The following is a 22,093-nucleotide window of genomic DNA, read 5'->3' as shown; positions in this document are numbered from 1 at the left end:
GGGAAGGAAGGTGATCTCCGCGTCTTACTCTTCCGCCATCTTGCCCCTCCTCCTCTTCTAGGTCTTTGTTAAATATTTCTTGCATCTTCTCAATCTTTGCCTCCATTCTTTTTCCAAGGTCCTGGATAATCTTCTCTGTCATTATTTTGAACTCTCTTTCTGGAAGGTTGCCTATTTCAACTTCATTCAGTTGTTTTTCTGGGGTTTTATCTTGTCCCTTCATCTGGTACATAGTCCTCTGCCTTTTCATTTTGTTTGTCTTTCTGTGAATGTGGTTTTCGTTCCACAGGCTGCAGGATTGTAGTTCTTCTTGCTTCTGTTGTCTGCCCTCTGGTGGATGAGGCTATCTAAGAGCCTTGTGCAAGCTTCCTGATGGGAGGGACTGGTGGTGGGTAGAGCTGGGTGTTGCTCTGGTGGGCAGAGCTCAGTAAAACTTTAATCCGCCCATCTGGTGATGGGTGGGGCTGAGTTCCCTCTCTGTTGGTTTTTTTTTTTTTTTAAATGGTAAGTTTTATTATTTATTTATTTAAAGTATTTGTTTATTTATTTATGGCTGTGTTGGGTCTTCGTTTCTGTGCGAGGGCTTTCTCTAGTTGCGGCAAGCGGGGGCCACTCTTCATCTCGGTGTGCGGGCCTCTCATTATCGCGGCCTCTCTTGTTTTGGAGCACAGGCTCCAGATGCGCAGGCTCAGTAATTGTGGCTCACGGGCCCAACTGCTTCGTGGCATGTGGGATCTTCCCAGATCAGGGCTCGAACCCGTGTCCCCTGCATTGGCGGGGAGATTCTCAACCACTGCGCCAGCAGGGAAGCCCTCTGTTGGTTTTTTGGCATGAGGTGACCCAGCACTGCAGCCTACCTGCTTTTTTGTGGGGCTAATGGTGGACTCTGGGAGGGCTCACGCCAAGGAGTACTTCCCAGAACTTCTGCTGCCAGTGTCCTTGTCCCCATGGTGAGCCACAGCCACTCCCTGCATCTGCAGGAGACCCTCCAACACTAGCAGGTAGGTCTGGTTCAGTCGCCAATAGGGTCACTGCTCCTTCCCCTGGGCCCCGATGTGCACACTACTTTGTGTGTGCCCTCCAAAAGTGGAGTCTCCCCTTCCCCCAGTCCTGTCGAAGTCCCGCAATCAAATCCTGCCAGCCTTCAAAGTCTGATTTTCTGGGAATTCCTCCTCCCGTTGCCGGACCCCCAGGTTGGGAAGCCTGACGTGGGGCTCAGAACCTTCACTCCAATGGGTGGACCTCTGTGGTATAATTGTTTTCCAGTTTGTGGGTCACCCACCCAGCAGCCGTGGGATTTGATTTTATTGTGATTGTACCCCTCCTACCATCTCATTGTGGCTTCTCTGCTGTTCTTTGATGTGGGGCATCATTTTTGGTGGGTTCCAGCATCCTCCTGTCAATGATTATTCAGCAGTTAGCTGTGATTCTGGTGCTCTCGCAAGAAGGAGTGAGAGCACATCCTTCCACTCCGCTATCTTGAACCAATCTCTGTCCCGCATTTTAAATTCTGAAATTCTGGGCTTGTTCCAAGTCCTGGGAACTTCACCTCCTCAAACACTGAACTCCAGAAAATAAACCCAAGGGGGCAGTTTGTGCTGTGACCGTGGTAGAATGTGTGTTTTTTCTTTAAAGGCTGTTTAAGTGCATAGAAACTATGTCTTTATTTTCTCAGATCCAAGCCATTCAACTGCTAAGTTGGGGGTGGTTGGGTGGGTACAGGGGCGTGTACCAGTCTTCACATTTGCCATGTTCAGGGGACTACTGTCCTCACGTAGCCACTCTGATCCCTGCCCTGTTTTCCAGATGGCTTTGGAAAATTGCTCCTGGCCGAGGCCCTCCTGGAGCAGTGTTTGAAAGAGAACCACGCCAAGATAAAAGACTCTATCCCTCTGCTGGAGAAGAGTGAGCCGAAGATGAACGAAGCCAGAAACTATCTGAGCAGTATCCTTAATCACGGGAGGCTGCCGGTAAGTTGTAGACCCCCCACCCACCCAGTCTGGAGCTGTCTCTCCTCTCTCCTGCCTCGTCTCTGCTGTGAGGACCTCCTGGGGTCATTTGGTCACCTGAGCAGCAAGTGTCCCTTAAGGGTTGGCCTGCCCTGTTCAGTACAGTAGCCACTAGCCACATGGCTTGTCCAAACTGTGCTGTGCTGTGAGTGTGAAACACACACTGGATTTCGAAGACTTATTACAAAACACGGAATATAAAAAAGCATCAATTCTTTATATTGATTACATATTCAAATGATAATATTTAGAATATATTAAATAAAATGTATTATTAAAATTAATTTTACCTATTTTTACCTTTTTTAACGTGACTAGAAATGTTTACTAGAAAAATCTAAATTACACTTGTGGCTTGCACTTGTGGCCGAAGTTATATATTTCTATTACACAGCGTTTGGTTGATCTAGTTTGTGCCTGGTCCTTTGACTTCTTTGAGGATCTCAGGGAAATAAAACCTCAGTGAATGTATGATCTAGTTGGAAACAGGCAAACATTCTGAGTTGGCTAGCAACGGAAGCACTCCATAACATGGCAAGCCAGTTCGAGTCCACGTGCATTTATTGAGCAACTACTATATGCAAGGCACTGAGGGGCAGTATAGAGGGAAATATAGTCACAGCTCTCTTTAGACCCTTTACTGCTCAAAGCATGGTCCACCCACCCGCAGTATGGGCATCATCTGAGAGCTGGTTAAGAATGCAAAACCTGATTCAGAACCTGCATTTTAACAAGCTCTCTTGGTGATTCTCAGGCACTTTCAAGTTTGAAACTGTTCTCAATTACCATGTATCCTGAACTATAATAGAAGTATGGGTGTGTCATTAGAGACCCAAAGGGGAAATGATTTTTCAAGAGATGTTCCAAAGTAATATATTTCCTGACTTAAATATTTTATTGCAACCTACTATGTGCAAGGCATTGTGTTATGTACTTTGAGGGCAATAAAGATGAGTCCAGCATGGACCCTGCCCTCAGGGAGGTTGCAAGGCTACTGGGAAGATAGTCCTATTAAAAAATTATTCAAGGTGTACTGTGACACATGCTACAGGAGTAGCATACATGGGGAGGCAAGTCTGAGGGGGACACTCCCTGGGGTGAGGTGGGGAGTCAACTCAGGATTATGGTAGTGCTGGAATTGGACCCATCTGAGGGCTGGACCTTGAAGGAGGTGAGGATATGGACATACACAGATAAGACAAGGCATTCCAAGCTACGGAAGCAGTGTATAATCAAAGAGCTCCTCTTAGAAGAATTTCCTTAAAGTATGTCAGTTAGCAAGAGTGTAAGGGACTGGTGTGTAATTGGTGTAAAGGGACATTAGGGTGAGAGAGCGGGACTGGAACAGCAGGCCAAGAAGTGGGGGGCGTTTTCTGTAAGCAGTGTGGGGAGACTATACTGGAAGTTTAAGGTAACTGCGTTTAGACTCCTTGACAGGGATTATTGTAGCTCTGGGAGGTTTTGTCTCGGATTAAAATAGCTGCTTGACCCTGAGCCTGTCCCCTGATATCCTGGGCCCTCCAGTTCCTCATCTGCCAATCAAAATGGTTAGACTTGATTGATGGGTCTCAAGCTTTTCCCACCAAGACCCTTTTAATTTTTTTCTTTCCAGTAGACTCTATTATATATTTTAAAATTCTTTTTAAAATAAAAATGACTTGGGCTTATTGTAAAAAAAATTCGCTATATAAATAAAGTGTTTGAATAATAAATACATCCTTGTTTCCACCCCTACCCCCATGCCCACTTCCGTCCCCAGAGTTGAGCGCTGGTCACCATTTGGTGTGAATCCCATATGCTTTCTTTGTGCGTTAACAAACACACATACACATGTGTGGAGCTTTCTTTTCTTATTAGTCATAGGATTCGTATTTGTGAAGTTGCTCTTTTGCACTGAAAACTTTCACTTGAAGCTTTCTGCATGCCAGTACCTCATTCTTTGTATTGGCTGAATGGTATCCACGTGTATTATTGTGAAAACTATTTTGTCTACCATATCACATTTATTAAGTACAAATTTTACCATGCTTGGGAGTTTCCTGGTGGCCTAGCGGTTAGGATTCTGGGCTTTCACTGCTGTGGCCCGGGTTCAGTCCCTGGTCAGGGAACTGAGATCCCGCAAGCTGCGCGGTGTGACCAAAAAAATTAAATTAAAAATTTAAAAATGGCTAGCAGTTAATTAAAAAAATTTACCATGCTTTATTTATCAAAGACATATATAGGCACCAATGAAATCGAGAAATTCACTGTTTTCCGAGCCAAGGCCAAAAACTTGCTGTTGATCAGGCAAAATAAAATATTAAAAATAGTTTGTGGGATTCTCTATCTTACCCCAAAGGCCAGGCTGGGGGGATTCTCTTTCCTGGCAGCAGATGAAATCTCAGGTGGATTCCCCTGCATCCTGAGTAGCTCTGATGGGATGAGGAGGAGACGTGGGTCCTGGGGCACCTCCTCAGGGTAGTTTGGAACTTTCTACTCTTAGTCACCTCTGAGATCCTATACAGCTCAGTGCTTTGGAGGCTGGTGAAAATGAGCCGTTTGTCCTAACTTCTGTTATCCAGTGAGTGCCAGGCTTTGCACCCTCTCACTGGTGCCTCTCTGTAACCTTCTGCAATGGTATTTACTATTATCCCCATTTTCCAGATGAAGAAACTGAGACCTAGGAGAGGTTAGTCACTTAGCCAAGGACCACAGTGCAGGTCTTGAACGCAGGCCTATTTGCCTCTGCTCCCAAGTTCTCATGCTGTTTGCCATTTCCTGGTGCTGTCTCCATAGTGCTGGAGTAGAAATGAAATAATGACTGAGAAACCTGAGCTAACGGTGGTGGTGATGTTGCCACTTCTGCTTTTGCAGGTTTCATTTTGCATCTGTGAAGTATTTCCTCATCTCTTCTTCCTCTTACCTGAGTATCCACATGAGGTCATTCTTCCCTATTTATTGACAGAGACAATGAGGCACAAAAAGACTAGATGACACGCCTGACCCACCCAGCAGAGGGACTACTCCCCAGACCCAGTGACTTCCTGCATAGCATCCTTCCACGGGGCCCGGGCTCTGTGGTTCCCTGACTGTTGGATTGACAGGCCAGGTTCAAATTCAGAGGCATGGGTCCTGCTGAGTGTAGCCAACTTTTCATTCTGCCAAGTAAGGACATTAAAAAAGACCCAAAACACAACAACAAAACCATACCATCTTCTATAACCATCACTCCATAAAAGAAAAAACAACACTGAAACACAAGACAGATGTGCTTAAGAATTAAGGGTAACGTTTTAAATAGTATAACTTTAGCTTTAGAAACATTCACCACATTGTCCTTAATTTTCTGCCAGCTTGGTGGAAGCTCTGTTGTCAACTGTCTTTGATCCACCAGGAACCACTCTGAGCTACACCCTGTCATCTTGCCCTGAAACGTGTCCTGAGCTTAGCTGCCCTTTTCCCCCTTTATAGTAGGACAGGATAATAATAATAATTACTCATGGCCTGTGTTTATCTAGCTCCTTTCTAAAGAAAAGTTCAAAGCTGTTTTCTGGACTTTGCCCTATTAATGCTCTTGGCATTGCTGTGCTGGGAGTTGAGGGGTGGCTGTTATTTTCTCACCCTCAGCAATGGGGAAAACCAGGCCAGAGCAGGGAGGAAATGTGCCTGTGGCTTGAGACCAGGGGAGCAGGGATGGCAGAGCTGTTACTCAGCTTGAGGGACTGTGGGCCACATGCCTCTGGGGGTGTGTGATCTGTGGCCCTGGCCCAGGGTGTAGGCAGCCTATTTGGGGAGACTAGCAAATCCCCTTGAAAAATTCAGCCTTTGAGAGTTAATCACTAGTCAACAGGTCAGGCATGCAGGGGCCCAGTGGGTCCACTTGGTAGAGACGTTGTAGGAGGTCAGCAGAAGGGAGCTCTCTGGTAGTCAGGGAGGCTTCTAGGAGGAGGTGGGCCTGTGCAAGGCTTCGAAGGATGGAGGAGGATCTGGATAGACCGAGGGGAAGGGAAGACTGTTCTAGATGGAGGCTTGTGTGAGCAAAGGAAGAACGTGTATTTCCAAAAACCGAAGACCAGTGAGGAAGGAGAATTTGGCTTTGCCGTGTTCCATTTCTCTTCGTTGGCTTCTGAGAGGGCAGTAGATGACGAGGAGTGGTGGACGCCTGCCCTGGGGTCACAGGTTCCCCAGACTCTGCTCTCCCTGCAGGGAATCAGGGGCAACACCTTCCTGTTGGTGACAGAGGCCGGGGTGCTGACCAGCACTGCACCTCCTGGGAGCTCTGTGGACAGAATTGATGCTGTGTGGCAGGGGTGGTGCCCAGAGCCTGGCCAAGAGGGTGGTGGGTCGGCTGAGCACAGACATGGAGGTGGAGTGGCCTCAGAAGGTGGGAGCTCTGGGCCCGCGTCCAAGGCCAGGACTCTCAGGCAGGGCTGACCACACGTCCTTGGGCTCTGAGGGAGGCCCTAAGAGTCCTTGTATGGGGTGGAGATTTGGGCGTAAGCAGCACTTGATCAAGTAGGGGAAAGAAAACCGGTTTGAATGCAGGCACTTGATTCTGATAAGATGAGGGCAGTGGCCTCATGGGCCTTCATTCTCCCCCTGTCTTCTGTCCACGCTGCTGCTGTGGCCGTCTCCCCGCAGGGGTTCTGCTGCTTTGAGTGTGGGCTTCAGCTGCCTCACCTGCAGGACTCTTTCCAAGGCCTTTTACCTAGTTATATATTTGTACATATATGCATATATAGAGGAGCCCCCCAGTTATATAAGCTTTAGGCCCCGCAAAACTTGGCTGGGCCCCTGACTGCCCACTTGTGTTAAGAACAAGTGCCTGAACTGAGTGCCAGCCTTGGGCCGAAGCTTCTGGGAGCTTCAGGAGAGAGGAGTCAGGGCCAATCTGCAAGCTGCCCGCAGTCTAGTTGGGGGCATAAGGTACACGCACATGAAACAATTAGGGACTCGTATAAGAATGTCACTAAGAGCCACAGCATAGGCCACGGACTGCAGGTGTGCAGAGAGGGGAGCTACCCACATGTGTTTGAGGGTCGGGAACGCTTCCTGGAAGAGGAGGGGAGTTCTGAGCAGGATCGTAGGCAAACCCTCATGGCTCGGTGAGGAGAGCGTTCATTCTCAGGTCCCCGGTGGGGGTGGGGCCGGGGTCTCTGGGGCAGGACCCTGCTGACGTGGTCCTTGGCCTTTCAGCCACAGTACATGTGTGAGGCCATGCTGATCCTGGGCAAGCTGCATTACGTGGAGGGCTCGTACCGAGATGCCATCAGCATGTACGCGCGGGCCGGGATTGATGACATGTCCATGGAGAATAAGCCCCTGTATCAGATGCGGCTGCTGGCGGAGGCCTTTGTCATCAAAGGTAGGTGTGAGCACCGGCCGGGTCTCCCCAGCATTGTGCGCAGCTCGTTACACTCTGGCCCCCATGTGCCGGGAGCGGGTGGCAGCTGCAGGGCAGCAGTGCTGTGTTGAGGGTGGGCCTGCAGGGCAGCGTTTAAGACACTTAATCCCCGGGAGTGCCCAGGCACTGACCAGCCAGGTGGATGCCAGGGTAACCAGCCACATCAGCACATGCCGGCTGACGGCAGGCGCTGGGCCGGATGTCAGGTCGGAAGACTCAGGTTCCTGCCCTGGCTCTGTCGACAGATAGTCACCTGACTGTGTGCCCTTGGGCATATAGCTCTTCACCTTTCTTGGCCTCAGTGGATTTACCTGAAAGACAGGGTCGTAATACCTGCCCTCACAGGGTTACCACGAACAAGAGGAATCAGTTGTGTAACCAGGGTGAGAAAGGCTTTAAAAGCGTGCCACCCGTCATTAGAGTGGCACTAGTGACTGGCGTTGGCTACAGATCAGGTGCTCGATGGCACAGAGCAGCCTGGCTCTCCTCAGGTATTTGCTGGGCACCTGCAGTGAGCGGCCCAGGGAGGCAATGCTGGGATCCTGTGATGGGCAGGTCAGGGCCAGTTTCCAGGGCGAGTGATGCTGTGGTGGGGAGCCAGGCACACAGGGTCAGTGATGTAGGAATTTCATCATGGGCGCTGTGGATGCCCACCTGGGGAAAGAGTGCCCTTGAACTGACCCTGAAGGTGTTACATGGCAGTAAAAGCCCTCCCCCAGACTTTGTGCTTCAGGCTCCTTCTTCCCTGGGTCCTTGAATCCTGGGATCACAGAGCCTGAGTGGTGGCTCTTGGTGGCAGTGAGGTCCCAGGAGCCCCTCTGTCCACACTGTTGCCAGGAATCTTGGATGTTTGATCATCTCTTTATTCCAGCACAAACCAACCCCCAGAGAAAAGTCTAGAAACACATGTGACCCTGTGGGGATTTGGTGTCTGGCATTGGTAAAGTATTTGTCACCTTCTTTTCTCTTATAGATGGGGACATTCTCCCATCTTATATACAGGGAAACTGAGGCCCAGAGAGGGGATGTACCTTACCTGGAGTTACCCAGAGATTTATGGTGGATCCAGGATTGGAACCTCCACTCTCTGACATTGGCCTTGGACTATGAGTCCCCACTCCCACGCCTCTGTGTCCTTTGGGTCCTGGGAGATTGACTATGACATCTGCGCAGGGCACAGCCTCCTTTAACCATGGCCGATGGGGCTTCTTGAGAGCTGTTTGTCCACCTGTGGGTCCCTGGGTCCCTTTCCCCATTGAGAGACTGTTCACACAATCCCAGGAAATCTGCTGAGATCTTCCCCCAGACAGACCTGGTGCCAGCCTGTGGGAGGCAGGTGCCCATCTGGGACAGTCCAGTGTGTGGGGTCTTCTCCCTTTGCTCTCTCATACCCTGCTCTGTGCCCCCGGTACAGGCTGGTCTTGGGGGTGATCTTCATTTGGCATTTGGGTCTTTCTGGCCTGTTGGAAACCACTTATGCCATGGACTCCTGAACCTAACACCCTTTCTTAGGGCTCCTTTCCGGCACTTTTTCCTGTAGACCTGGCTCGGTACCTACTGCTTCCTGTCTCCTGCTCTCTACTCTTTCCAGCACGCCTCCAGCTTCTTGGGGGAACACAGGCCCGGTGGTCACAGGTGCTGCAGGGGAGGTAAGGAGCTGGGTGTCCCTGGCGTGGGCTGCTTCCCTGCCCCCCACTGACTGTGCTAGGCTTCCCACTTGCTTGCCTCCTCTCTGCCCGTCCTCCCTGTCCTGTCGCAATGCCTGCGCCCTGCTGCTCAGCATGCTGAGGTTCATCTGACCCTGTGTGTGCTTGAGACTGTGCACGTGGCCTCCAGGGTGTGCATGGTGTTGATTTTCCTGGGTTTGGCGGTACCTGTTGCGGCTCCCAATGCAGAGAGTAGGGGATGGGGATGGCTGGTCATTGGTCCTGACTTCATTTATGAGCATGGGGCTTGTCTTAGTCTGCTAGGTTGCCATAACAAAATATCATAGACTGGGTGGCTTAAACAATAGGAATTTATTTCTCACAGTTCTAGAGGCTGGGAAATCCAAGATCCATGTACCAGCAGTGTTGGTGTCTGGTGAGGGCTCTCTTCTTGGGTTGCAGATGGCCGCCTTCTTGCTATGTCCTCACGTGACCTTTCCTCCATGGGTGCTCATGGAGAGATCCCTCTCTCTTTGCCTTCTTATAAAGCCACTAATCCCATCATGAAGTCCCCACCCTCATGACCTCATCTAACCCTAATTACCTTCCAAAGGCACCACCTCCAAATACCATCACATTTCGGGTTAAAGCTACAACATATGAATTTGAGGGGACACAGACATTCAGGCCATAAGAAGAATGGTGGCAGCAGCATGCCACAGAGTTCACAGAATAATAATATATATTTATTAAACATTCCATGCCAGGTATGCCCTCATTCAATCCACACAGTAACCCCCCCTCCCTGAGTAGATGTTCTCTTCATTCCCATGTTATAGCCCAGGAGTTACGAGTAGAGAGGTGAAGGGACTCTTGTGGATTTCACTGGAATTGGCAGAGCCAGGATTTGAACCCAGGCAGCCAGAGCTTGTAAACACCCCTTGATGGTGCTGCTCAGAATTCTAGACTGAAAGGAAACATAGAAATTATCTAGGTCAATTCTCAGGTTACAGATGAGAAAACTGAGGCTGGTGAAAGTGAAGTGTCAGTTAGTTTGTGTGTGAACCAGAATGCCCTGCCACCAGGCTGCCTCTTTTCAGGCTCTGTCAGATGCCAGGCGGCCTCCTGCGGGAGCCTGATATGCCCTCTCCCCAGCACTCGGCCTGGCTAGGCCATTACATCTCAGCTCATTTATCATCTTGCATTGTATTCTGCTCCATGGTTCCACTTGGTACCTTCCAGTGGGGCAGGGAGTTGAGCTCTCAGGCACACCTGGTTGGCGGGAGGAGGGCGGGGCAGTGTGTCATGGTGGGAGGGGCCTGAGCAGCCAGGCCTGGAGGCTCAGTGGGGGCGTGTGTATGGGTGTCTCAAGAGCAGACTCTGGGTCTCTTCACCCACAAAAGACATACTCAGTGCACCTGCTTTCCCCTTCAGAGCAGAGGGACTTGGCAGGATGTCCTCTGGCAGGTCACTCACAAGGACGTGGCCTTGCTCTGAAGTCGGGGGGACATGGATTAGACCAGAAGATGCTTTCTGATTCCCGGGGAAGGCTTCAGACACTGTCCCAGGAGCTTGAGAGAAGGGGGCAGTTGAAGCAGTCGTGGGTTTCTCTTGCTTGAAGTGCAGAAACATGACGTGCACATATGTATATATTGCTTGGTGGGAGGTGGGTGATATGTGACCCTCCAACGTCTCCAAGGGGAAAAAGGTTATTGTCCTTGTCAAGTTTGTTTAGAAACAATATGAACACCACAGATTTTTCACTAAGATAGAAAAATAAAATAGCTTCACTTCCCTGTCTGAGCGAACTGTCCCCCAACATCACAGCTGGGCTCAGACTGACCTGGTCCTGCCAGGAGCGGAGGCCTGGATTTTAGGGCCTCATGTTGGCCCCCGGGAGGTGGGCTGGGCCCTGTTGGGGCCTCTGGCTTTGGAGGAAGAACTCCCTCTCCCCAGGTCCTGCTTCTAGCCCCTCCTGGCTGCCAGGTTAATGGGTCTGGCCTGCCCTGTGGCCAGCTGCTCCCAAGTCACCTGCCGGCCCTGGCAGGGCTGAGGGCCCTTCCCCTGCCTAGCACAATCCCCCATTTGGTCCCTCCTCCCCCAGTGTTCCAAGCTCCTCTGGTATACCTGACTTCGATGGTATACCCAGAAACTTGAGGCGTGGACCCTTCCCCTCTGGAACCTGAGCATATGATTGTCGGGGGCGGGGACATGGCAAGGGTGCAGGATTATCACATGTGCACCACCCAGGAGTCTAGAAATGTAGACTCTCAGGCCCCTCACCAGATGTATTGAATCAGAATTTACATTTTAACAGCATTCCCAGGTGACGTGTATGCACCTTACAGCTTAAGAAACACTGCCCTGGAACTCTTGTTTAATAAATATTGATATTTGTTGGCTGGTGGGTTAACTTTCAGTTGATCTCTGTAGAATGGGAGGGAGTTGTTATATGCCCACTGTATAGATGGGGAAACTGAGACTTGCCCACGATCGTGCAGCCTGTGAATAGCAGAGCTTGGTCTGGTGGCCAGTGGTTGTCTCCCAAGCCTGAGTCCTGCCTATGACAGAGGACCCCTCCAGAGGGTTACCTCCAAGATGCATTCGCACAGACAGAGGAGGGTATGGGACGTCCAGGAGCCCTGAGAAAGGAGAGGTAGGTTCCGGGCACTTACTGCAGAGCCTGGGGGCTGGCCAGGATGGATGATGCCTTTGGGCACTGTAATTCTGCCCCTGAGGGTAGCCCAGAGGGGGCCCTAAGTGGGCCTTGGGGACATGGGGGACTCTAGCAAGGTTAGACCCACAGCAGGGTTCTTTGGGGGGTCCTGGAGGAATCAGGCCTTTCCCAGGCCGCAGCCTTAGCTCCCGATGGGGTCCGGTTTTCCTGCCCCTTCCAGCACTACCTTCAGCAGGAGCAGAGAACTCCCAACTCCGATTGTCTGATTTGATTCTCAGCCGTCTCTGTTTTTGTCCACAGGCAAAAAGGGCCTGTTTGCAAAGCTGTGTCATTCCGAACGGCTGCCGGGAGTGCAGCTTGCCCCTTTCTGTAGGCCTTACTGTGGGCCCCAACACAGGCTAATTACCCTGAAATGCTCTACCAGATATCCTAAAGCTCCAGCCTTCATGGCCCAAGGTCTCGCCTCAAGACAAAATAGGCTGCATTTCAACTGGCATTGCTGCCGCCTTGTATCTGGAATTCCAGTTTCTTAGCTGAGAAATGGCAAAATCCTCACTCCCATACCTGACCTCAGCTCAGCCAGTCCTGCACTTCAGGAATTGTTCCTCTGACATCATGCTTCTAGGGATTGGTTTCTGTATAATCAGACCTACGGTTGTAATGACAAAAATGCAACCCCAACTAGTTGGAAAAGCAACAACCAAAAGGGGGAGGGACTGAAGATGTATGGGCCTATGTAACTAGTAGGTCGTTGGGGGCAGATAGCATCAAACATAGCTGGATCCAGGGACTCCACGTGTTGTGGTCCTTCTCAACAGCTCCAGGTTTACGTGGTCCTGCAGCCTAAACTCACAACCTCAGGAGGAGAGAATGCCTTGGGGAAGGTTCTCATTGACCTGGTTTGGTCTCATGCCCACCCTGGAACCAATTTCAGTGACCAGCATTTAGGTGGCTGGTTTGGTGCCCGTAGTGGGATTTCCCCACTTAAATCTTGTGGACTGAGTTGGAAGAATGGTTCCTCAAAGGAAAATCAGGGTGCTGTTACCAAAGTAGGTGAAAGGTATGGAGGGCAGAACCCCAGAGCTCAGGCAGAATTGACTCTGCTCGGGTTACACCAGTAGTGACCAGGTGAGGATTTGAACTTGGCTCTCTCTGATTCTGGCTTTGGGGCTCGTCCCTAATGCCCAGGGAGTACTTGTTTGACTGACACACTCTGTTCCAGAGAGGGAAGTGAGTGAGACCCAGCTAGCTGTGGGGCCTTCCCATGTGAGCTGGGAGGTGAGGCTGAACCTTAGGAGGAATCAGCTGCAGATGAGTGGAAGAGGTGCCTTCCAGGTAAAGGAAAAATCCAGAGAGAGGCCCCTGGGAAATGGAGGTGGCTTGTTTGGAGTGGGGTGTTGTCATACCTTTTTGGAGCTAAGAGAGGTTGTGCATGGGAGGACTGGGAAATGAGGGGGCATTGAGAGCCCAGCAGGAAGGCTCAGGGTCTCCCTTTTGCTGGTGTTCCAGAACTTTGGCCTTAGGTAGCCATACCATGAAGTGTGGCCCAGCCTGTTTCCCGTAAAGTCAGCTCACCTGTTGGTCAACACGCTGTCTGGGTCCATCTGGAGCGGAGCGCTCTGGGCCCTAGACTAGGCAAAGCCGTTGTAGATCCAGGTGACAAACTGTCCTCTTTTCTGTTGGTTTGAGTTCTAAGGGGTAGCCCCAGCTATGACGGATGTGCAGGATGCTTCAGGGACTGTTCTTTCGACATGTCAAGCCTCACCCAGTTCAGCCCCCAAAAGCGCCAGTGTCATTGTTCACCTCTCAGAGGGCCGTTCTGTGGCAAACGGCTTCTTTCTCTCCTCCGGCCTGTGTTGCTTCCCTTTCTCTGGCGCTCGCTCAATGTGGTAATGATGTGGAGAATGACCCCTCCATTTCTCCAGCCATGAGTCCTGCCCTGAGCCCTAAAGACCTAGTCGTTGCTGCCTAATTTGGGGCTTGTTGTGTCTGTGGGCCCCTTGAAAACCAGCGCTGCCCTGTGTTTCAGCCTAGCAAACCCCTTTGCCCCTTGTTCACAGCCCAGCACCAGCAAGGCCACTCTGGGCAGGCTTGCCTGCTGGCCGACCGATAGAAGACCTGCCTGGCTATGAAGGAAAATACCCCCGGTTCACCCAAAATACGGCAGTGAGATGCTAAATTGTGAAGGTGCTGTGAAAAGTAAAAATGTAAAAAACATTAGGCAGCTGTGAGAATTATGATCTGCAAATTCTCTTCTCCTCACCCCTCAAGATTTTTTTTTTCTTTTTTTCTGTTCTTTCAGCCTCTGAAACCCCCAGCTCCTCTGCTCTCACCTGGGATTTTATGGCTTTAGTAAAACTTTCAAAAATAAAAGAACACCAGGCTGCTCCTAGGGCAGGACATGGTGGGATATTGGTTTGGGTTTTTTTTTTTCAGTCCTGGTATGGCAGGAATTAACTGTTTATTTTGGCTTCCTTCTCAAAGGGGTGTGGGCCGTCTGCCTTGTGGGGAAGCAGGTCAGCACTTTTGGTTCTGCTGCCCTGGCCCCAGACTATGGTCCACGGAGTGAGAGGCTGGCCTCCAGATGGAGAGGAATGAGCAGATGAGGGTGTCTTGGAAGGAGGCTGGGTGTGTTAATTGTGTGCTTACCAAGCCTTCATTGAGGTTCTGCCTGGGCTGCGAGATACGAAACAGGGCAGGAGGGTAAGTGGACTCATGGAGGGAGACCATGGGGAGTTGGAGTGCTTTCCCTGAATCTTCTCCTGGCAGACCTTTCCTCCATCGTTGAAGGTCACCCCAGAGAGTAGTCGGTGGAGGTGTGGAGTATGGACAGGGTTTTGAGGGGTGTATTTGAGAAACCAGCACCGACACAAGGGCCCATCCCTGCCAGGTTAGACAGCTATAATTCAGCCATTGGATACACATGTGAAAGGCAGGCCCCCGTGCGCTGGCCAGAAGCCTGAGATGTGGGAACCCCTGGTGGGTTACCGAGGGTAAGGAAAGACGCATGGAGTCTGGGCCGAGAGAACGGACAGTGTTGAAGCCAGAAGACCTGGATCTAGTTGGCACTTTGAGCTGAGGGGTGTTGGAAGGAATATCTTCTCCCTGAATTAGATTTCTCGTTTGTCATTCTAGGGAAAGGCTAAACCCCTACATAAGAGGTCATTTTGAGCATCACTTGAAACGTTTTCTGAGAGCGTACTTTCTGTTCTTTAGAAGATCCATCTAATTTAATTTTCACACCTACCCTATGAGGTGGGCATTGTTAGTGATCTTATTTTGTCTTTGGGGAAACTGAGACTAAGATCTCTCTAAACATTTTGAGGTATATCCTTCCAGTCTTTTTTCCTATTAAGTTTTTATGTTTTAAATGAAAATAAGTTCATACAATCATATATTTTATACGCTTGTTTTTTAAAGTTAATATTTTACGAAATAGTTTCTAGTATACATCTACATCGCTACATAAAGTAGCTTTATAGCATTTCATTGTAAGAATCTACTGTAGTTTAGCAAACTTGTCTCCTGTTATTGAACCTGTAGGTTAAATCTCATTTTTTTTTTTTTTTTTTTCCATTATAAACAATACTGCACTGGATATCCTTGAAGCTCAACTTCTGCATTTTTTGCGTACATTATTTTTTTAAGGATAAATTTCTAGAAGTAGAGTTACTGGATTGAAATGTGTACACTTTTCAGAAACTTTGATACAAGGAGTCAAATTGTCTGCTTTTTTTTTTTTCAATTGGTAAAATGTAACATAAAATTTAACATCTTAACCATTAAGAATTTTTTTAGCTGCAGTGAAATACACATAACAAAAGTTATTATCCTAAAAATTTTTAAGTGTACAGTTCAGTAGTGTTAAGTACATTCATGTTGTTGTGCAACCAATCTCCAGAACACTTTATCTTGCAAAATTGAAACTCTGCACCCAGTAAACAGTTTTCCATTCTCCTCCCCCAGCCCCTGGCAGTCACCATTCTATTTTCTGTCTCTATGAGTTTGACTACTCTAGGTACCTCACAGAAGTGGAATCATACAGACTTTGTCTTTTGTGACTGGTTTATTTCACTTAGCATAATGTCCTTAAGGTTCATCCATGTTGTTGCATATGGCAGGATTTCCTTCTTTTTTAAGGCTGAATAATATTCCATTGTGTGTATATACTACAATTTTTTTTTTTTAAATAATGGTTTCTTCTTTTTTTTTTGGTTGCATTGGGTCTTCGTTGCTGCGCGCGGGCTTTCTCTAGTTGCGGCGAGCAGGGGCTACTCTTCGTTGTGGTGAGCAGGCTTCTCATTGTGGTGGCTTCTCTTGTTGTGGAGCACAGGCTCTAGGCATGTGGGCTCAGTAGTTGCAGCTCGCGGGCTCTAGAGCGCAGGCTCAGTAGTTGTGGCGCACAGGCTTAGTTGCTCCGCAGCATGTGGGATCTTCCCAGACCAGGGAATTGAACCCATGTCCCTTGCATTGGCAGGCGGATTCTTAACCACTGTGCCACGAGGGAAGTCCTATCCTACATTTTCTTTATCTATTCATCCATCAATGGACACTTGGGTTGCTTCTACCTTTTTGCTGCTGTGAATCATGCTGCTATGATCATGGGTGTAGTACACATATCTCTTCTAGACCCTCTTTTCAATTCTTTTGCATATATACCCAGAAGTAGAGTTGTTGGATCATATGGTAATTCTGTTTTTAATCTTCTGAGGAATGGCCAGACTGTTTTCCACAGCAGCTGTACCATTCTATATTCCCATAGTTGCCCACTTTTGAGTGTGATTTATAAGGGTTCTTCCCAACCTGGCCTTGAGGCTTCCTCCCTGAAGGCTGAAGCAATGACTCGCATTTCTTCCTCCCCCCCCATCCTCCACCCCCACAGGGCCTACACCTCTCGGTTGCCCTGTGCTTTTGGACCAGCTGGGTAGGCAGGAGGGAGGGGGTCCACCCATCTGGAAAATTCCATTACAGGGAAGGCATCGTGCTCTCCATCTCCGCATCCAGGGCCCAGGGCTCCAAGGGCGGGGCTTCTTGGAAGGGCTGCTGTTTGGGATGTGATGAGTCACTGAGACCGATGAGGCCCGGACCAGCCTGGGTGTTGAGCTGTGCCAGGGTCAGTTTGCCTCCAAACCGGAAGTTCAAAGTCAATGAAAAAGCAAGCGCTCCTCTTGAAAGGGGACCTCCCCTGGCTCGCAGGACTGGGTGTTTTCACATAAAGGCCCCGCTGCCAGTGGGAATCAGGAGGCAGTGCCCGTGCTTCCTGTCAGCCTCTGGCTTCCTGCCCGCTCAACAGGGCTGGGATCCACTGGGATCCTTTGGGGGCGGGCTCAGAAGCAGCCCGTCTCCATCTTGGACCTAGTGTTGTGGTCTGGCCACTTGTGCAGAAACACACAGGGCAGAAGATGAAGGAACCCGAGGGTTGGAATCCCCGGTAGGTTTCCCATCAGATGTTTGTGACAGGAAAATGGCTCGTCATATGACTCAAAGAGCAAATACAAGGCGAAGAAGCCTCTTTTTTTTTTTTTATAAATTTATTTATTTTTGGCTGCTACTCTTCGTTGCGGTGCACAGGCTTCTCATTGCAGTGGCTTCTCTTGTTGCAGAGCGCAGGCTCTAGGCGCACAGGCTTCAGTAGTTGTGGCATGTGGGCTTCAGTAGTTGTGGCTCATGGACTCTAGAGCACAGGCTCAGTAGTTGTGGCGCACGGGCCTAGTTGCTCCACGGCATGTGGGATCTTCCCGGACCAGGGCTCGAACCCGTGTCCCCTGCATTGGCAGGCGGACAGAGAAGCCTCTTTTTATGGGCAGAGCTGGGTGACTGGAGCGTGACCCTCACTAGGAAGAGCCGTCGCCGGCTCCAGGAAGCTTTTTGGTCCGCTGTATGTTAGAAGTTTTTTCACAGACCACTACCTCAGTGACTGGAGCCCCTTTACTTTGATCTTCATTAGTTCTCTGGAATCATAATTGCTTCCTTTCAAAAAGGAATATATTTATTATTTTTAGATATATTTTTACACAGTACATAGATCTTAAGTGTGTAATTTGATGAGTTTATCAAGTATAGATACCCGTGTAACCAACACCGCAATAAAGACAAAGAACATTTCCATCACCCCAGAAAATGCCCTCAGGTCCTTTGCCAACTGATCCCCTCCCCAAACCCACCCCAGGCAATGACTGGTTGGTTTCTGTTAATATAGATTATAATTTTGCCCTTGTTTTGAATGTCATATAACGGAAATCATATGGCCTGTACTTTTTGATATCTAGCTTCTTCTGCACAATATAAGTTCTGAGAGATTCACCCGTGTTGTATGTATCAAGAGTGTGTCCTTTTCTTTATTTCTGAGTAGTATTCCATTGTATAAATATGCCACGGTTTGTTTATGAATTCCGCAAGAACCATTTCTTAGATGGAGAGGGAGAAACCCCACCGGCCTCTACACTCGGCATGAGTGAATGTGTGTGTTCCCCTGTGTGTCCATCCACTCACTAAGCACCAGGCCTTGCTCTCGCTGGGTGCAAAGATCAACCAGAAATGGGCAGAGAGCATGGTCACAATGTAGGGGAAAGGCATACGCAGAGGAGGCGCAGCTAAAACGTCCTGCTGGCTCTGAAGTCGGGAGACTTAAGAAGCCTTCGGAGAAGAGGTGGTTTGCTGTGAGCTTTCAAGGAGGATGGGATTTAGAATTCTCAGAGAAGCCTGGTGGAGAGGCCCCTGCTGGGCGCAGAAGGAACAAACGGAGCGCGGGGAATGTGGCGGCCCCACAGACAGACACTGCTGAATTCACCGCTTTGCCGTGGTCAGCCCACCGGAGGCTTGGGACTGGCAGCCTGAACCTGGTCCATCCCAGTCCTGGGCCCACAGGTGGGGCAGGAGGGAACCCAGCCAGCAGCACGTCTCTGGGGGGGTGGGGAGGAGCCCAAGGATGTGTTAAAACAGACCCTCTCTGTGTCTTCTGGAGTTGGCTGTGCCCTCCTGCCATTTCCACTTGGCTTCCAGGCCAGGCCCTGAGCAGTTTCTATGTCCCACTGTCCTGTAGGGTACACGGGGGCCATGGGTCTGGAGAGGAGTGGCTGGGCCGGCGCCGGCAGTGAGCAGGGGGGACCAGCCTTCTCCTGCCTTCTTGCCACGTCTTCTCCAGTGCGCCCTCTGTTCCTCCTCCCCCTTAGTCCCTTCCTGGTCATGAGTCATTTGGCAGGAGGCACGTTGACACTTGGTGACCCGGGTAACTGAGTCTTTGTGTTGAGCAAGGGCCTTCACGGTCTGTGCCCACCTTTCCCCAGGCCGAGGCATCCCGACCTTTGGACCCATTCACACCCCAGTCTGGCAGAGGGCAAGGTCACTGAAACCATATGAGTTGGGAATCTAGCCAAGAACAGCAGTATTTCTTTACCTTGTGTTTGTAGAGTACTTTGTACTTTGTCAGACACCATCAGGCTTGTCGTTTCTTCAGCCAGCCAGTGCTTGCTGAGTGCCTCCTGTGTGCCAGGTTATAGAAAGGTGAACGTGTTAAGGTTGATGCCTTTAAGGAGCCTATAGTCTGGCTGAGCAAACACGTGAACAAATAAGTATAACAAAATGGTGGGGCAGGAATACGTAAAGTGTAGATCAGGGCCCGAGGAGAGAATGGTTGGTTATACCAGGGTGTATCGGGGGGGCTCCATAGAGGAGGGGGCACTCAGTGGCAGAAGGTGAGCTGTAATTTTGGGTGGCCTCTGGGGGGTGGGGTGGAGGGCGCATTCCAGGCAAGAGGAGCGACCTGAGCACAGTCAGCATTTGGGAGCAGGAGGCCGGGTGTGGGTGCAGCAGGTATGGTGTCGTAGTCAGCTTAGGCTGCTAGAACAGAGCACCACAGGTTGGGTGGCTTATACCCAACAGACACTTATTTCTCACAGTCCTGGAGGCTAGAAGTCTGAGATCAAGGCACCAGCATGGTCAGGTTCTGGTGAGAGCCCTCTTTCAGGTTGCAGGCTGCCAACTTCTTGCTGTGTGCTCACATGACGGAAGGGGCTCTCTTTTATAAGGACACTAATCCCTATCATGAGGGCTCCACCCTCAGGACATAATCACCTCCCCAAGGCCCCGCCTCCTAATACCATCACCTTGGGCATTAGGTTTTCAACATATGACTTTATGACTTTCAAGGGGACACAAACATTTGATCTATAACATGATGAGAGACAAGGCTGGGGAGATGACAGGGATGGATCTTGGAGGGCATGGTATGTAATGTCAGGAGTTTGGACCTCACCCTGTAGCAATGGGGACCCCAGTGGAGGGTTTTAAGCAGTGGAGTTTTAGAAGGATCACCCTGGGATCCTTGAGCAGGGTGGATGAGAGTGAGACTGGAGGCAGGGAGGCTAGCTAGGAGGCCAAGGTGGTCATCCACTCAAGAGATAAAGCCTAAAATAAGGAGATAAGAGAAGGGAAGGGGAGGGGAGGCTTGAAATGTTAAGGGCTTGGTCATCAGTTGGATATTGGGGCCAAAGGGCAGGAGAGAGTAGAGGATTCTTTTTTTGGACCTTCCTTCAGTCACTTCATCTTGAGTACCTACTACATATAAAGTACTGTGTGGGCACAAAGATGAGAAAGATCTGGGTTCTGCCCACCGAGAACCGCAGTCTAGGACAGTGCTGTCTAGTCAGGACTGTGAGTTGCACGTGACAGCAACACAATTTAAGTGGACTTTGACCCCACCCCTCCCTGAGAAAATGGGGGAAAGGGTTTATTGGTGCATATACTGGAAAGTTTCAGGGGGTAGTGCTTCAGGCAAGGTGTTAAAACAGTGTCTTTAGGAGTCTGCCCTTTTCCATCAAGTCTCATCTCTGTTCTGTGTAGACTTCGTTTGTTTTTTTTTCATGACTAAGAGTTTATTCAATCTTTTTCCTGTCTCAAAAAAAAAAAAGCAAAAGACAAAAAACCCAGACATAAATATAGTTGTTTCCCTTTACAGCTTTCCCTTCTTGGTTTCTTATAGTTTCGGGTTTTTTTCTTTTTTTGCTTTAGAGCTATGCTTTTATATTTAAAATTTTTTCAATTTTGGTAAAAAACACAAAGCATAAAATATACTACTTTAACCATTTTCAAGTGTACAATCATGTTAATGACATTCACGTTATGCAGCTTCATTTTAAGGCAGCCTTTCCCTAACATTTCCAGGCTGGCCTCTTAACAGCTTAACAAGCCCAGTGGAAGGGGTAAGAATTCTGGGATTGGGTCTTCTCGGCCCAGATCAGGCCACGTGCACACCCTTAGCCAATCACTGTGGCCCTGATGATGGGTCAGCCTGGATCACGTGCCTGCCTTTGGGGTGGGGCGGGGTCTCGGCCCTGTGAACCAGAGGGCCTGAGCGAGGCTGCACGATGGGTGCTCAAAGGGAAGGAGAGGTGCTGCTGTGGAAAGAATGGGAAATGGATGCCAGGGACGCAAAAACAGCAAATTCCACTGCAGGCACATAGGACCCAAGCGCCTGACTTAGGTGAGGTAGAAGCTGTTTGGTTCCACGGGAGGGGTGCATATAAATGCTGTGTAATCAAGTCATCTACCACGTGCTAGGGACTGTGGCAGTCCAAACAGGCTCATTTTGCCCCCATTGAACTACTGGGGGAGAGAAGAGCTAGATGTAAATAACTACTCCATGATGTAAACATGGTGAGTGCCTGGGGAAGGGTCTCTTCTAGCAACTGGGAGGAGGGGTCAGGATTGCTTCCAGCAGGCACTGCCTGGAAGGCCAGGCAGGAGTTGGGCATGGGGGTGCCACCAGTGTGGTTCCCCACGTGGGGCATGGGTGCCTGCTGTCCACTGCTTGATCCCAGCCGCTGCTAATACCATCCTTGCTTTAGCCCCCTCCTTCCCCTCCCAGGACCTCCGCCTCCCACTGGCTGCTCCAGAGTCTCCTCGGATGAGCCCACCCTGGGCCCCTGGGAGGGGCCTGGAATTGGGACCCCCTCCCCACTGCCGAGAAGGGCAGGTCCGAGGTGCTCCCCTCCTCCCACAGGCCTCTCCCTGGAACGCCTACCCAACTCCATCGCTTCCCGCCACCGCCTGACCGAGAGGGAGGAGGAAGTGATCACCTGTTTCGAGAGGGCCTCCTGGATCGCTCAGGTGTTCCTGCAGGAATTGGAGAAGGTGAGCTGGAAATAATAGCCCCATGGTCATCACTGCCCTCTATTGAGCACCTGTATCTATGCAACCCCCCTCACCCCACTAAAACCGTAGGTCCCGCTTGTGCAAATTAGAAAAGAGGACCCTCCACCTGCCCTGAAGATGCTCTGCTTTATCCATTGGAAAACTCACTATAGTATCCTGATTCTATAAGCATGAGACTCTCTACTGCCAGAAAAGAGTTTTAATAAACAGAAGAGTCCATGCCACC

At 49.9% G+C, this 22,093-nt stretch overlaps 1 protein-coding gene across 5 annotated transcripts in view; it reads left to right on the top strand.

Moving 5' to 3' along the window:
• Positions 1–22,093, top strand: part of TTC7A (tetratricopeptide repeat domain 7A) — a 140,966-nt gene that overhangs the window by 20,691 nt on the left and 98,182 nt on the right. For 3 of the 5 annotated variants that reach the window (XM_036873051.1, XM_036873052.1, XM_036873050.1), the window contains exons 2-4: positions 1,807–1,970; positions 7,185–7,353; positions 21,716–21,846. In XM_036873051.1, coding sequence (XP_036728946.1) covers positions 1,807–1,970; positions 7,185–7,353; positions 21,716–21,846 — 464 coding nt within the window. Of the gene's footprint in view, positions 1–1,806; positions 1,971–7,184; positions 7,354–8,932; positions 9,042–21,715; positions 21,847–22,093 lie in introns of those variants that run through there. The other 2 variants (XM_036873054.1, XM_036873053.1) reach the window with 2 other exon arrangements.

Source organism: Balaenoptera musculus, chromosome 13, assembly GCF_009873245.2.
Source record: "Balaenoptera musculus isolate JJ_BM4_2016_0621 chromosome 13, mBalMus1.pri.v3, whole genome shotgun sequence".
Taxonomy (NCBI): Eukaryota; Metazoa; Chordata; class Mammalia; order Artiodactyla; family Balaenopteridae; genus Balaenoptera; species Balaenoptera musculus.
Note: the sequence above shows the minus strand (reverse complement) of the source record. Positions and strands in the feature narration are given on the sequence as shown.